The sequence below is a fragment of the Mobula hypostoma genome, chromosome 14 (genome assembly GCF_963921235.1).
Source record: "Mobula hypostoma chromosome 14, sMobHyp1.1, whole genome shotgun sequence".
In the NCBI taxonomy this organism is placed as follows: Eukaryota; Metazoa; Chordata; class Chondrichthyes; order Myliobatiformes; family Myliobatidae; genus Mobula; species Mobula hypostoma.
The window spans coordinates 20565787-20581006 of record NC_086110.1 but is presented as its reverse complement, the minus strand read 5'-3'; the positions used below and the strand labels follow the sequence as shown (position 1 = coordinate 20581006).

Sequence of the window (15220 nt, the reverse complement as noted above, 5' to 3'; positions counted from 1 at the left end):
ATGGAGCTATGACAAAAACGTCTTACTCCATGAGCTGCCAAGTGGAGACTTGGCCTGTATTCTAAGGAACTGCACTATATATTTAAATCAATAATCCTGAGACCCTTTCTGCAAAATACTGCTAATGTTGTTGTATTTTATTCCATGATAACTTTAAAATCAACCATGCTCACTTAACTATATATTGGGCACCATATATGTAGAGGCCCCAAGTCTAGATCTGGCACTCAGCAGCCCCCCATAAGAGCATTCATGGACAATCTGACAGTGATGGCAACATCCGTCCCCGGGTGCAGATGGCTCTTTTAAGGGCTGGAACAGCTCATCTCATGGGCAAGGATGAGCTTTAAACCAGCCAAGTCCAGGTCTCTGGTCCTGAAGAAGGAAAGAGTGGTCGACCGGTTCCGCTTTACCCTGGGAGGGAGCCAGATTCCAACGGTGACAGAAAAACCAGTCAAGAGCCTAGGCAGGATCTTTGACAGTTCCCTGAAGGACACAGCCGCACTTCAGAAAACTAGAAGCAACTTGATAACCTGGCTCACTGCGATTGACAAATCGGGGCTTCCAGGAAAATTCTAAGCCTGGATGTACCAACACGGAGTCTTGCCAAGGCCACCCTGGCCCCTTCTAGTCTACGAGGTGTCAATGTCAACAGTGGAAGCTCTAGAGAAGACCATCAGTCAGTTTCTCCGGAGGTGGTTGGCACTGCCCCGGACCTTGAGCAGCATTGCCCTGTATGGGCAATCCATCAAGCTGCAGCTCCCCATCAGCGGCCTATCAGAGCAATTCAAAGTCACTTGAGCCAGGGAGGTTATGATGTACCGAGACTCCTCTGACGTTAGAGTTGCTTCGGCAGAAATCCGTGTAAAGACCGGAAGGAAGCGGCAGGCACAGAAAGCTGTTGACAGAGCGGAAGCACGGCCGCAGCACAACATTTTGGTGGGCACTGTGGTGGTGGGGCGAGCAGGACTGGGCTGTCTTCCCAAACTATGCTACAACAAAACCCACGGAAAGGAGAAGCATCAACTTGCTCAGGACGAGATAAGAGGAGAAGTGGAGGAAGAACGATACAGCAAGATGGCCGGCCTGGACTAGATGGGAGCAAGTTCACCTAGACAGAGCTCTGGAGAGCTGAACCATTGCGCATCAAGTTTTTCATCCAATCAGTTTATGACGTTCTCCCAAGCCCGGGCAACCTGCAGAGGTGGGGCATGGCAAACACTCCAGCATGCCAACTGTGCCAGAAGAGGGGCACTTAGGAGCATATCCTCAGTTGTTGCCCGAAGGTGTTGGGGGAAGGGTGATACCGCTGGCGCCATGACCAAGTCCTAAGGTCCATGGCAGATACGATCAGCATAGCTATTCAAGACAGCAAAAATCAGTATGCTCCCAAACAGCCCATCACCTTTATTAGAGCGGGGGAGAAGGCTCAGCGTCGGCCTAGCTCCTTGGGAGGGCTTCTTACCACTGCACGAGACTGGCAGCTCCAAGTCGATCTAGAGAGGCAGCTCAAGTTCCCAGAGAACATTGCAGCTACTATGCTCTGCCCAGCCATGACGATAATATCGGTATACAAAGCAAGTGTCCTGCTGGAACTTACTCTCCCCTGGGAAGACCGGATTGAAGAGGCCAACGAGTGCAAGAGGGCTAAATACACAGATCTTGTTGCAGAATGCTGGAGCAATGGCTGGAGAGCTTGCTGTGAGCCAGTCGAAGTTGGGTGCCGGGGCTTTGCTGATCATTCATTACAGCAGACTCTTAAACCCCCTGGAGTCAAAGGACTGCAGTGCAGAAGAGCCACCAAGAACATTCTGGAGGCTGCTGAAAAGGCCTCTTGGACACAAGTGGGGGGCTGATCCCCCCCCGGCTGGGTTGACTGGGCGAGGGTGTCTGATGATTAAAGATCCAAAACACCCTATGACCCTGGGTTCATCACTGAAGACATGTCCAAGTAGCACCAGAAGGTGCATTCTACAACTGGACACCTCACCAGTATATGCTCAACTATTTCTTACTGATTACAATATTCACACCTCCCATTATTGTGGTTTCTTCATTAAAAACAATGTATTACTTAACCTTGTGTGCTCAAACCTCACTCTTATCTTGATATAATCACCTCCTCCCCACTGCAATCCTCAGCCATCCCACTTCTTTCTGGATATTATAAGGATGTCTTCCTCTTCTCTTTTCGTCAAATTGTTTTCTCCACATTTTTTAAATTTCATTTTTAATAATGTTTTCATTTCTCCTTTACTTTAATTTATTTGAATGTCCGCTTCAGCTTGTCTAGTTGCCTCCTTTGCTAATTTATGCACCTGCTTGTTCCCTCTAATACCAACATGTACTGGAATTGACATAAAACATACAGAGTCCCATCATTTGAAGTCTAAACAAGGTTGTACTATCTCACACATAATGTCTGGTCCTGCCTCTAACTGTAAATCTCTTAGACTGCTGATTGTTGTTCTAGAATCAGAAAATATTCCAACTTTCCCTAGTCGCACTTCCTCTACCCACTGCAAAGCCGTCATTTCACCTGTATACACTGAGAAAACATCATCTATCCTTACCTGCTTTTTCATGTTAAAATCAGGCACCACGGGTCCTACCCCTCAACAATTATTACTATTTCTGAAGTATCCGTGTACATATCCATTAACAATTCCTGCTTACAGAAGATTCAACTATATTTTGATTTAAAATCACTTTGCTATTTTTCTGTTTGCTTTTGAATAATTTATGATCTACCTCTGGTGCTTACCACACACCCCAGGGAAAGGCACTGTACCATTCACAATCTTATTACTAATCCCTGTCCTTTCTGCTTTTCCTTCAATAATCCATGCAAAACTTTTGATTTTCTTTCTTTCCTTTTCACAGCATGAATCTAAAAGCTTTGTAGCTGGATGATTTTCTCCAGGTTCTTGTCGGTGTACCCAATATGTTAACACAAGCTCTGTTCTTCTCAGTTTCAGAGGCGTCTCTCCCAACTCCACCTACATTGCCACCACTGGTGTTGTCCTTATTGCCCCACTGGTTAACCTTAATGCTTGATTTTGAATTATATCCAGCTTATTGAGCGCACAGTGTGATGCGGATCCATATACCATACTTCCATAGTTTGGTATTGATCTTATTAATCCCATATAGCTTGCTGTCAAGGATTTCCAATCAGCTCCCTATTCCTTTCCTATTAAACACCTCATAACATTTAGCCCTTTCTTACTTTTGGTTGTTATTCTTTAATATGTGTTGACCATGCGAGTCTTTTATCAAACCAAATTCCTATAAATTTAAAGGCATTCACTCTTTCAAATTCTGTATCATAAAGTTTTAGTTTTAAGTGTTGTTTTATCCTCTATGAAAAACACTACTTTGGATTTCTCTGCTGGAAATCTGAACCCCCATTTTCATGCCCAATCTTCCACCTTAACTTTTGCCTCCTGAAGTCTCCATGTTATAAATTCTACGTTCCCACCCCTTTTCCACATCACTCCATCATCCACAAATAATAATACTCCAGTGCTGCTATTTATATTAGAAAATATATCACTTATCATCATAGCAAATAATGGTGGTTGTCCATCGTAATACAATGATGACAGGAAACCCGTGCAGGAGAGTTTTTAAAATGGAAGAACTGTTGCACTGGGACAGTTCCACTCTCTTGACCTCAGAAGTCTGGGTCCAGTGCTACAAATAAGTGTCATAAGCTGGGGTCTTCCTTGGTTGTAGTGGACGACCATCACATCTTCTGTGCTGTGTCATACATTTTGCACTCCACGGAGTGTTGCAGTACCACATTCTTAGCTGATGGATCTCACTGTAGATCTCATCTGCTCCGGCTGCTGCAGCTGACTTTGCATGCTAGGACGGGCATGTCCCTAGCAAATAATAGTGGACTAACAACACTTCCCTGAGGGGCTCTATTTTCTAATTTGTTTACCTGACATAGATTTCCCTACAGCACCACAATGGATCTACTAATTAAAAAACCTTCTATCCTATTTAGCATTCAACTTCTAATTCCCAATTTATATAATTTAAGATCAAACCTTCCTTCCACATCACTTCATATGCTTGCTCTACATCAGAAAAGACTGCTCCTATGCTTTCTCTGTTCAACTGAGCCCTCCTCACCTCATGTCTTAGGCATCAAACTGAATCCATGGCTCCTCTTCCACTCCTAAATACACTCTGATATTTACAACTACCCCATCTTGTTTCAATGTTATATGTCAATCTCTTATTAATGATTTTTCCATGTTTTACATAAACGTGAGGTTAATCCTATTGGTCATTTTCACCATGGACATCTAGACCCTATACACCTCTATCCCCCACAAGGAAGGCCTCAAACTGTTTGTTCTTTTCTGGGCACTTCCACCCTGCCCTCAAATTCACCTGGTCCACTTCTGACAACTCCCTTCCCTTTCTCGATCTCTGGAGACAGCTTATCCACTGATGTCCATTACAAACACACAGACTCTCACAGCTACCTAGACTACACCTTGTCCCACCCTACTACTTGTAAAAACGCCATCCCCTTTTCATAATACCTCCGTCTCCACCACATCTGCTCTCAGGATGAGGTTTTTCATTCTAGAATGAAGGAGATGTTGTCCTTTTTCCAAGAAAGGGGCATCCCCTCCTCCACCGTCAACACTGCCCTCAACTGCATCTCTTCCATTTCACACACATCCGCCCTTACCCCTCCCTCCTGCCACCCTACCAGGGATAGGTTCCTCTTGTCCTCACCTACCACCCCACCAGCCTCCACATCCAGGACATAATTCTCTGAAACTTCCGCCAGCTCCAACAGGATCCCACCACCAAACACTTCTTTCCCTCTCCCCCCCCCGCCCCACTTTCTGCTTTCTGCAGGGATCTCTCCCTACGTGACTCCCTTGTCCATTCGTCCACCTCAACTGATCATCCTCCTGGCACTTATCCTTGCAACCGGAACAAGTGCCACACCTGCCCCCGCATCTCCTCCCTCACTACCACCCAGGGTCCTAAACAGTCCTTCCACGTGAGGCAACACTTCACCTGTGAGTTTGTGGGGGTCATTTACTGTGCCCGGTGCTCCCCGTGTGGCCTCCTGTATATCAGGGAGACCGCTTCGTTGAGCACCTACACTGTCCGCCAGAACAAGTGGGATCTCCCAATGGCCATCCATTTCAATTCCACTTCCCATTCCCATTCCAATATGTTAATCCATGGCCTCCTCCACTGCTGGGATGAGGCCACACTTAGGTCGGAGGAACAACACCTTATATTCCATTTGGGTAGTCTTCAACCTGATTTCTCTAACTTCCAGTAATGCCCCCCAACCCCCCTCCCCTTTTCCCTCTCTCACCAATCCACTTCTCAGCTCTCCCCCTCCAGGTTTCACCTATCACCTGGCGGTTCTCTCTCCCCTCCCCACACCTTTTAAATCTACTCCTCAGCTTCTTTTCTCCAGTCTTGCTGAAGGGTTTCAGCCGAAATGTTGACTGTACTTTTTTTCCTAGCCTGCTGAGTTCCTCCAGCATTTTATGTGTGTTGCTCAGATTTCCAGCAAATGCAGATTTTCTCTTGTTTGTGCTCTATAACTTTCTGTATAGTTAGGATTTTTGCTTAGTTTATGTATTGGAACTATGATTGCTTCTTTCCATGCTTTAGGAAGTTTCTCTTCTCCCCCATACATGACTAAATAAGTTCCTTCCCTTTCTCAGTCTAATTAGATAACTTAGTTGATGCTTCCCGGGGATATTTCCTTTGTCTCTCTAAAAACACTACTAAATTCTGTCATGGAGAACATCATATTTAATGTACCTTCAAAATTTCCACCCATCTCTAATGTTTTTGTGCTTAATGCTCCCAAGTTCTCTAATAATCTTTCCTCTCTTCTCCGTTTCCTTCATCACTCCTATTGTCAGAACTGTGTATTTTAACAAAAGTATGTACTAGCATTTCAGTTTTCTCTATCTTTGATACTACAGCTCTCTCTCCATCTTAAAACACTGGGAATCCAATTTCCCTGGTCAGATTATTCATTCTTTTATCACCTCCCAAACTCTCTCAGTATGTGTCTGTATTCCTCAAGTTGCAAAACCTACTCCAATTTCCATTTTTTTTTACTACTGTTTGCATCTTTCTGCACTCGAGTTAATTTTTGCAAATTGTGCCTCCTCTTTAAACACTCTAACTGGTCTATTGCAATGTCTTTCGTTTGAGCTGTACTCTACTTCCTTGGTATACTTATTGCTGCCGCTGTCATTATCCCTTCTACAATCTTGTCACATAAAAGATCTACATGCAGATTGATTTCAATATTCTGTAATTCTTTATCACTTAAATCTTTAAATTTTCCCCAGTCAGCCTTTTCAAAAGCCAGCATTCCAGCATACTTCCTGATCTATCATGATCTCTATTCCGATTTGACATAATGATAACTGCCTATTGTTGTTACTTTCAAATCCTCCCATCAACATTTTCCTGATAAAGGTGCTGTAACTAATGTTAAATCGATTGTTGGTTCAGAACCTGCATTAAAATTTACTTTTGCCCCACTTCCTACATCTAATCATGCCAGATTTTCCGCTTCCATAAGCTCTATCACTGTTCCATTAACGTTATCATGCTTCCCACATATACTGTACTTCCCTGGGTACCAATTTGCTTCTCCAAACCTTTTCCTAATTTTTTACAAGGACTATTGACATTAATGATTTTAATTGTAATTTCCTTTGGCCATTCTTTGGTTACTAGGTACTCCAGCTCTTCTCCTTTCTTCAGCTGTCAATATTGTAAAAGCTTTTTTAACAGAAGTTGAACAGACAGACAGGCAGACAGACAGACAGACAGACACACACACACACCCGCCCGCCCCCCTTGCATTAACTCTCTCATTTCTTACACTATCATAACCATTAATTACAAAATCTAGTGTTGGGTTAAGCCAACTTTCTTGCACACATATCACACCTGGCGACTTAGCAAAATCTCTCACATGACTCTTAAATTCCTGTCCAACAGTTATTCAACTTCCAGCATTCCTCGGAAGAGTTTACAGGATGAGCATTAGTTACCATGCAAATAAACCTCAAAACTTGGATCATTCCAACCCAGTTCTACCTGCACTTGCTCCCATGATAGCTCTCTTATATTCAAAAACCTCACTACCGCCTTCACCGTTGTTTTTATCTTCTCCAATTTAGTTTTTGCTGTTCATAACATTTACCATGAAAACTAATTTATCTGCACTAATCACTAATGCTGAATTATTTGACTGACCTTGTCTTGCATTTGCATTATTTCCCTTTTTATGCAACACTCAGTTATATTGGCTGGTATATGTCTAGCGGAAATCCCGCCGAGCACCTGCCTGAACGCTTCCCACTGAGTCGGTTGCTGCAACCCTACCACCCGAATCAATCGAATCAATCCCAAACATCAATCATCAGCCAGCACACACAGTACATTTTACCCAGTACACTTTATACATATCACCAAGTCTATGAAATTAATATAAATTCCATACAGAAAAGGAAGTAATGGAAAGAAAGGCGCCACACTTATCAAAGTCCAAGTTCTTCGTGCACAACCGTTGGAGCTCAGTAAATTCCTGACGACCACCAGGATCCCGTCGACTCGCGGCTCAGGACCACCCGGAGTGATCGACCGGAGCCTTTCGCACGTCCACCGTCCTCTCCGTCTCTCCTCCGACTCCCCGCCAAAAACCTCAGTTCCCAGTCATATGAGACAGCATTATCACCCGAAAAAAACGATAACATGAATACCCATTGGCTAATAGCACCTTGCTATCTGTAGTAACCCAAGCAAATGTCTAGCTAGAGACTTTTTCAGCAGTTAACATAACAAAGAAGCATTTCCAAGTATAACATAACAAGGAAGCCATTTTAAATATACAAAAAAAACCCCATAATTTTAATTCTTCTCTTGTTGTTCACTATCCAAACCTTTTCAACATACGACATATTACACTGTCCCTTCAATTGTTGGACTTCCATTGCTTTTTTTCTAATTTCACATCCCTCATTGGACACTGTCTGGGCCCCACCACAATGACATTTTACCAGTTCACCTTGTCTGCACAATTCATACATGCGTTCCCCTCCACATCTACCACATCTCTGCCTTCCTTTACATACCGCTGCTACATGCCCATTTATAACACCTAAGTGGCAGTGGAACATAGGCTCTGACACTAAAGCATATGAATCCAATGGTTTGTTTTTCTGCTAAGATTGAACCCTGAAATATTAATATAACAGACGTGCTAGCAACCTTTTCTCCATTCCTCACTGCTTTTAATCTCTTAATTTCAGTCATCAATCCTGCTTTAATATTTTTCTTTAGTTCCTCTAAGTTTTCTCTAATTGTCACCTCTTCAATACCATTTTTCCACTACACTCTCTTTTCTATAACCTCTCTTTTTGACAATATTTAGTACCTTCATTACTTTGTCCCTCTGTTCCATCACACAGAACCTTTGCAATACTTACATCTCCTGTTACCTTCTTTAGATTGTTAGTCACTGCTAGTGGACTCAATGCATTTACTTCACTGCCTTGCTTAGACTTACACATTACTTTACACTCCTCTCCTGTCACCTTCTTTCAAGTTGATCATTGTTCTCATCATCCTTATCATTTTCTCCTCTACTTCCACTTTTCCTATCTGTCTGCACTTTCTTCCACTCCACATGTCCCTGACATCCTTCTCTTCCATTCCAGAAAGAATATCTGCCAGCCCGACCCACTCACAGTTCAGATTATGCCAAACCGTCACACCCTTCCTTCTAGTTTGGTTGTCTTTCACCCAGTTTGATTCCTTCTACACCCATTTCTGTTTAACGCATTATGTCATTGATCATTAGCCCCTGTTGCTATCTTTGTTTAGTCATGTGCTGAGCTATATGCCTACAAATTAAGTTTTTACATGGTCCTTTTGTTAATAAAACACCGAAAAAAATCTGTGTAACCTTTAATTTTTTTGGGAAATGAATCTAAAATTCTCTCTTTTCTACTGGCACACTAACACAGAAGACAAAATAAATATCTAAATCAAAATTTATATTAAAAACCTCTAGGGTACCCAAGACCTTTGGACAGCACTACAGGAATGAGGAGAGAGGTTATGAAGGGATATTAAGTTAAACTGAGAACTGGCTGAATGCTTAACCAAACAGCCCTTTGTGCAGAAGAATCTAGTATAATCTCCCCATGTTCTTTTAGTAATCTGAAAATGAAAGGCAGGAGGGAGTGAGGTACACCAGCTGTTTGAGAAGTGATGTCCAGCAATCTCGTGCTCAACGTCAGCAACACCAGGGAATTAACTGTGCACATCAGGAAGGGGAAGCTGGGAGAACCCACACCAGTCCTCAACGAGGGGTCTGCAGTGGAAAAGGGTACGCAGCTTCAAGCTTCTGTGTGTCAGAGAATCTATCCTGGGCCCAAAATATTGAAATAAAGCACCTTCGTGGCTATACTGCATTAGGAGTTTGAAGAGATTTGGCATGTCACAAATTTCTATAGTTGTGTGGTGGAGAGCATTCTGACTGATAGCACAGGATCGATAGAGGACACGGAGAGATGTAGACTAAGCCAGCTCCATCATGGGCACAGGCCACCTCGCCATTAAGGATATCTTCAAGAGATGGTGTCCCAAGAAGGCAGAAGCATCCATCATTAAGGACTCTCACCACTCAAGCATGCCCGCTTCTATTAATTACCACCAGAGAGGAGGTACAGGAGCCTCCTGCCTCTGCCATCAGCTTTTTGAATAGTCCACAAAGACAACTTCATTAGTTCTATTTTTGCACGATTTATTTTGTAACTTATAGTAGTCTGTATCTTTGTGTTGCACTGTTGCCACGAAACAACAAACTTCATGACTTAGCAGTCAGTGGCAATAAACCTGATTCTGATTTTTATCTTTGTCAGCCACACTCCTGTTTTACTAAAACCTCCCAAATTCAAACAACATATTTAGATTTCATTTAACATACTCTTTGTGAAAACAAGTTATTTTTAAGTCTATCATAATATATAAAGCCTTTCATTCTGACAAATCATTCTTTTCTGTGCCTTCTCCTTAGCTTTAACCTCTTTCTAAAAGCATCCAACACTTTCCTGTTTCTGGAGATAAGGAAATTATTCCATATATCCAAACAGGCCCATCCCATTCAGTTTAAAGAAGCGAGTGGTGACCACACTGAAACATTTTTGCAATAGGCTTTAAGAATCTATGAGCCTTGATGTATATTCTGAAAATAAAGACCTAAATCTAAGGAGATGACGATCACTTAGGACTGAGTGACAAAGACCTTTTCACTGAGAAGGTAAGAAATGTTTGAAATTTCCCAGCCCATCAGCTTGTAGGCACTCAGTGTGACTGATAGCATTTTGAAATGGAAGGTATTATCATGTAGGTAGCAACTGGAAACTGTTTTAAATATATAAAGTAATTTAAAATTATTTCTGAAGACTGCTGAGATTGAACAGTTGATATAAAGACTGAAGAACTATAACATGTAATCATTCTGCCAAAAGCTGTCAGTCTCAGCTATGAAGATAGTCGATCAGCTCCAATGCATTGGGACAATGGAGAATCTCATTGATTTAGAAGTACTGCAATGAAAAGGCTAACTCCTGACCCAGTCCAAGATGTGAGTGAAGAACTACAAGAGTTCCACTACGGGGCACATATTCCTCCCCTCTTCACTTTCTGCAGTGATCACTCACCACAACTCCCTTGTCTGCTCCTCCCTCGCTAATTCCCCTCCAGGCTCTTATCCCAGCAACCTGCCCCTACTCATCGTCCCTCGCCAGCATTCAGGGCCCTAAACGATCTTTCCAGGAGAGGCAGCTTTTCACATGTGACTCCATCAGCGCCATTTATTGCATCTAGTGCTCACAGTGCGACCTCCTCTACATTGCAGAGACCCAAAGCAGACTGGGGGACCACTGCATTGAGCACCTTCTCTCCAGCTGCCCCAATGGTCAGGATATCCTCGTGAGCAGCCATTCAATTCCACTTCCAATTCTCACACTGATGTATCTGTCCAGAGCCTCCTCGACTACCACGTTAGAGTGTTAGGCTTGCTAGAAGCAATACCATCCTGATAGTCTCCAACCTGCATCAGCATCACAGCTCACCAACTTCATATTCCTCCGATTCCTCACCTCCTTCCCTTTATTCCACAGTCAACTGCCCTCTCCGATCAGATTCCATATTGTTCAACCCTTTGCCTCTTCCACCCATCACCTGACAGTAACCCCACTTACTTACCTTCCACCTGGATTTGCCCATCACCCATCAACACCTCCTCCCCTCTCGCCCTTTCCTTCTGGCTCATGTCCTCCTCCTTTCCAGCCCTGATGAAGGGATTGTCCATTTCCCTCCGAGCTGCTGCCTGACCTCTGAACCCCTCCAGCATCCAGCACACGTGTTGCTGCAGATTTCCAGCACTCCTAATCCCTACTGTCTCTCTATTGTCCCTTTGATCAAAGGTCAAAGTATATTTATATAAAGATTGCATGCAATGGTCAACCCTGAGACTTACATTCTCCACAGACAGCCACAAAACCCATTAAAAAAAACAAACATTCCCCCTGCAAAAAAAATCCCCTGAACAGCAACAAGAACATCGACCTGAGCAACATACACAAAATGCTGGAGGAACTCAGCAGGTCAGGCAGTATCTATGGAAAAGAGTACAGCGGGCCAGAAACATCAACTGTACTCACTGCCTGGCCTGCTGAGTTCCTCCAGCGTTTTGTGTGTGTCGCTTGGACTTCCAGCATCTGCAGATTTTCTCCAGTCTGTGACTGGACATCAACCTGAGGTGGCATTGTTCACTGGCACTAGCTGGGCCAGAACAGTGATGCCAGCAGGCTTCAAATGTACCAGGACTCCTTGATACCACAAGCCATCACAGACCCTGAACTGCCTCAATGTTGGTCACTCTCACCTCACTACTGGAAAATTGCTGTCTCATCTACATTTGCACCTAGGCTGGGTGATCCAGGCAAAACCAGGCATGGGCACCCAAGCCCAGGTTACGGGAGACTGTCCCATATGACAACACTAATACTTTGGCTGACACGGCATATAACGATGATGAAGATGAATACTTGTGCTGACAATTGAAAGAAAACTTGCTAGGGTAGTTTACACCGTTTCTGTGAACGTCATACCTGGTCACTTCTTCACGCGTTCGGGAAAGTATTATAGTAGACGAGGTTGGCGACAAGGCAATTGCAATGCAAGTTTACGAAGTGCGACACTCCTACCTTGGGCCGTGACATTGGCTCTGGGTCTGATATCCTTACAGAGCGCGAAGCGGATCATTATGGTTAAATCCGTTACCGTGAAAAATAACTCGGTTCAGCAATACACAACCATCCCCTTCCCACGGACAGGCAGCCCGACCCGGGGCTCGGCACTGATTGCAATCGAACCGGCCGGACGACCACCCGCACCATCCCGGAGGGCGGGTTAAATGACCAGCAATGATTTCACCTGGCATGAACCCTGGCACAGCGGACAGTGACTGCCCGCCCTCTCTACTCCCCAAGTGGAAAACACATCCAACCTCCATACCTCTCAACGGTGTTCTGAGCTCTTAGAAATGTAAACACCCACGGTCACCACGGTCGACGTTTCAAACTGCCTTCCATCGAGACGCGACAATGCAGTGGACTGCGCCTTCCGACGCTCGCGGGGCGTGGGAGAATTTGGGTCGTTGGGAGAGGGATTGTGTCGAGAAAGAATGTTTTCTTTTCTTCTTCCAACTCCTTACCCTCTCTGATCATCTGCCCGCTCCTCCCCCTCCCAAATAGTGCCAGTGTTTTCCGGCCCTTTCTTAACCCTAGAGCACTTTCATACTTGCCAACGCCCCTCTTAGGCACAATATACTTTCCGGCGCCCCCATAGTGTAAAAACAAGTCTACCCTAGGCTAAAGTGATTCTGCTTTAAATTTTTATCGGTCTTTAAACCTATCTTACACACTACGTTGTACAGCATCTTCGCTATCATTGTGACCTTTGAGCTTCAAGCTTCTCTTTCATTTCATATCTTTTTATTGTATATATAGGAAAAATAACATGAGTACATCGAAGTAACAACACTTACAATGCCTCAAAAAAACCCCATCATCTTAAAGATTGAAAACAAAATTTTGTGATAACAAAAAAAACCTACTGAGCAGAAAAGTGAGAAAAAAAAGAGAACCCATTAGGTGTACAACCCCGGAGCCATGCATCATATAAAAAGCTTCTAAAAATAAACATCAAACCACCAGCAAAAAAAGAAAATATACTAAAGGAATTTACAATTAGATCGTGGAAAAATTATATCAATTAACTCAAATGATAATAACCAGCAAATAAGCCCCATCTTTTCTCAAATCAAATAAAGGTTCCAAAGTTTGACTTCTACTAAGACGTAGCATCACTTGAGAGAACCATTGTGACAAAGTGGGAGCTGATGTATCCTTCCACTTCAACAAAATAGCCCTCCCAGCTATCAATGTAACAAATGCAATAACATGCTGGTCAGACACAGAAATACCATGAATATTTTGAGGAACTATTCCAAAAAGCACAGTTAATTTATTAGGTTGTAAATTAATTTTAAGTGCTTTAGAAATTGTTGAGAAAACCGACTTCCAGAACTGTTCCGATATAGAACAAGACCAAAACATATGTGTCAGTGTAGCTATCTCAGTTTTACATCTATCACAATGACTATCAACATTAGGAAAGATTTTAGAAAGTCTCTGCTTTGTCACATGATAACGATGTACAATTTTAAATTGAATCAATGAATGGCTAGCACAAATTGAAAAAGAGTTGACCAACTTCAATATCCGCATCCAATCCCCCGTCATAAAAGTCAAATTAAGTTCCTTTTCCCAATCCTGTTTAATCTTAGACAACGGACGCTTATCCCATTGTAATAGTAAATTATAAATTCTTCCAATAGAACACTTATTCAAAGGATTTATACTCATAATAGTATCTAACAGGTCAGCCTCCAATATGTAAGGGAAATTACTTAAATATTTTTGTAAAAAATGTCTGACTTGAAGGTATTGCAAAAAGTGTGAGTATGAAAGAGAATATTTATCGATGTTCAAAGGACATCAATCTATCTTCTTTAAATAAATCCAAAAAAGAATTAATACCTTTATTTTTCCAAAGTAAAAAAATTGGATCACTCAAAGGTGGCTTAAAAAAGCAATTTCGGTAAATTAATCTACAAAGTTTAAATTTTTTAAGCTTAAAAAAATTGCGGAACTGGAGCCAAATTTGTAAAGAATACTTAATCACAGGATATAGGTTTAAATTAACAACTTTACTTAATTGCATAGGTAAAGGAGCCCCCAATAACGAGGTTAAATAGAACTGTTTTACAACTTTTAGTTCCAGGTCTACCCAAATTGGCTGATCACTCTTATCAACCCAGTATAACCAAAAAGACATATATCGCTGATTAACAGCCCAATAATACATTCTAAAATTAGGCAAAGCAAGACCTTCATCCTTTTTCAATTTTTGTAAATGACATTTACTAATTCTTGGTCTTTTATTATTCCAAATAAAAGATAAAATAATAGAATCAATCCGATCAAAAAACTTCCTGGTCAAAAAAACAGGAATATTCTGAAATAAATATAAAAATTTCGGTAGAATCATCATTTTAACTATATAATACGACCAACAAGTGAAAATGTAAGTGGACTCCATCTACTAAATAAATACTGCATAGAGTCTACGAAGGGAACAAAATTAGCTTTATAAAGATCCTTATATTTTTTAGTAATTATAATACCTAAATATCTAAAAGAGTCTGAAACTTTAAAAGGGGTATTATCATATATAGAAACAGAATCATATAAAGGAAACAATTCACTTTTACTAAAATTAATTTTATATCCTGAAAAACCTCCGAATTCATTAAATAATTTTAGCAGGACAGGAATGGATTCGTCAGGGTTAGATATATAAACCAATAAATCATCAGCATAAAGAGAGATCTTATGCATGGTCTCATTCACAAATATCCCATGGATATTTTTAGCCTCACGAAGAGCAACAGCAAGGGGTTCTAATATTAAATTAAACGACAAAGGACTTAATGGACAGCCTTGCCTTGTTCACCGTGAAAGCTGAAAAAAAGGAGACCTACAATTGTTAGTAACAA

General features: G+C 42.1%; 1 protein-coding gene across 9 annotated transcripts in view; it reads right to left on the bottom strand.

The window, feature by feature from the left end:
- LOC134356133 (palmitoyltransferase ZDHHC1-like) overlaps positions 1-15220 on the bottom strand; it is a 92790-nt gene that overhangs the window by 52419 nt on the left and 25151 nt on the right. The window contains exon 1 of one of the 9 annotated variants that reach the window (XM_063066777.1): positions 12616-12954. The exons of 6 other annotated variants lie outside the window; for them this stretch is intronic. Coding sequence is in view for 1 of the 3 variants with exons in the window: in XM_063066776.1 (XP_062922846.1) it covers positions 12306-12320 (15 nt within the window). In the remaining 2 variants the exon portion in view is untranslated. Of the gene's footprint in view, positions 1-12209; positions 12262-12305; positions 12494-12615; positions 12955-15220 lie in introns of those variants that run through there. 2 more of the 9 variants (XM_063066776.1, XM_063066781.1) reach the window with 2 other exon arrangements.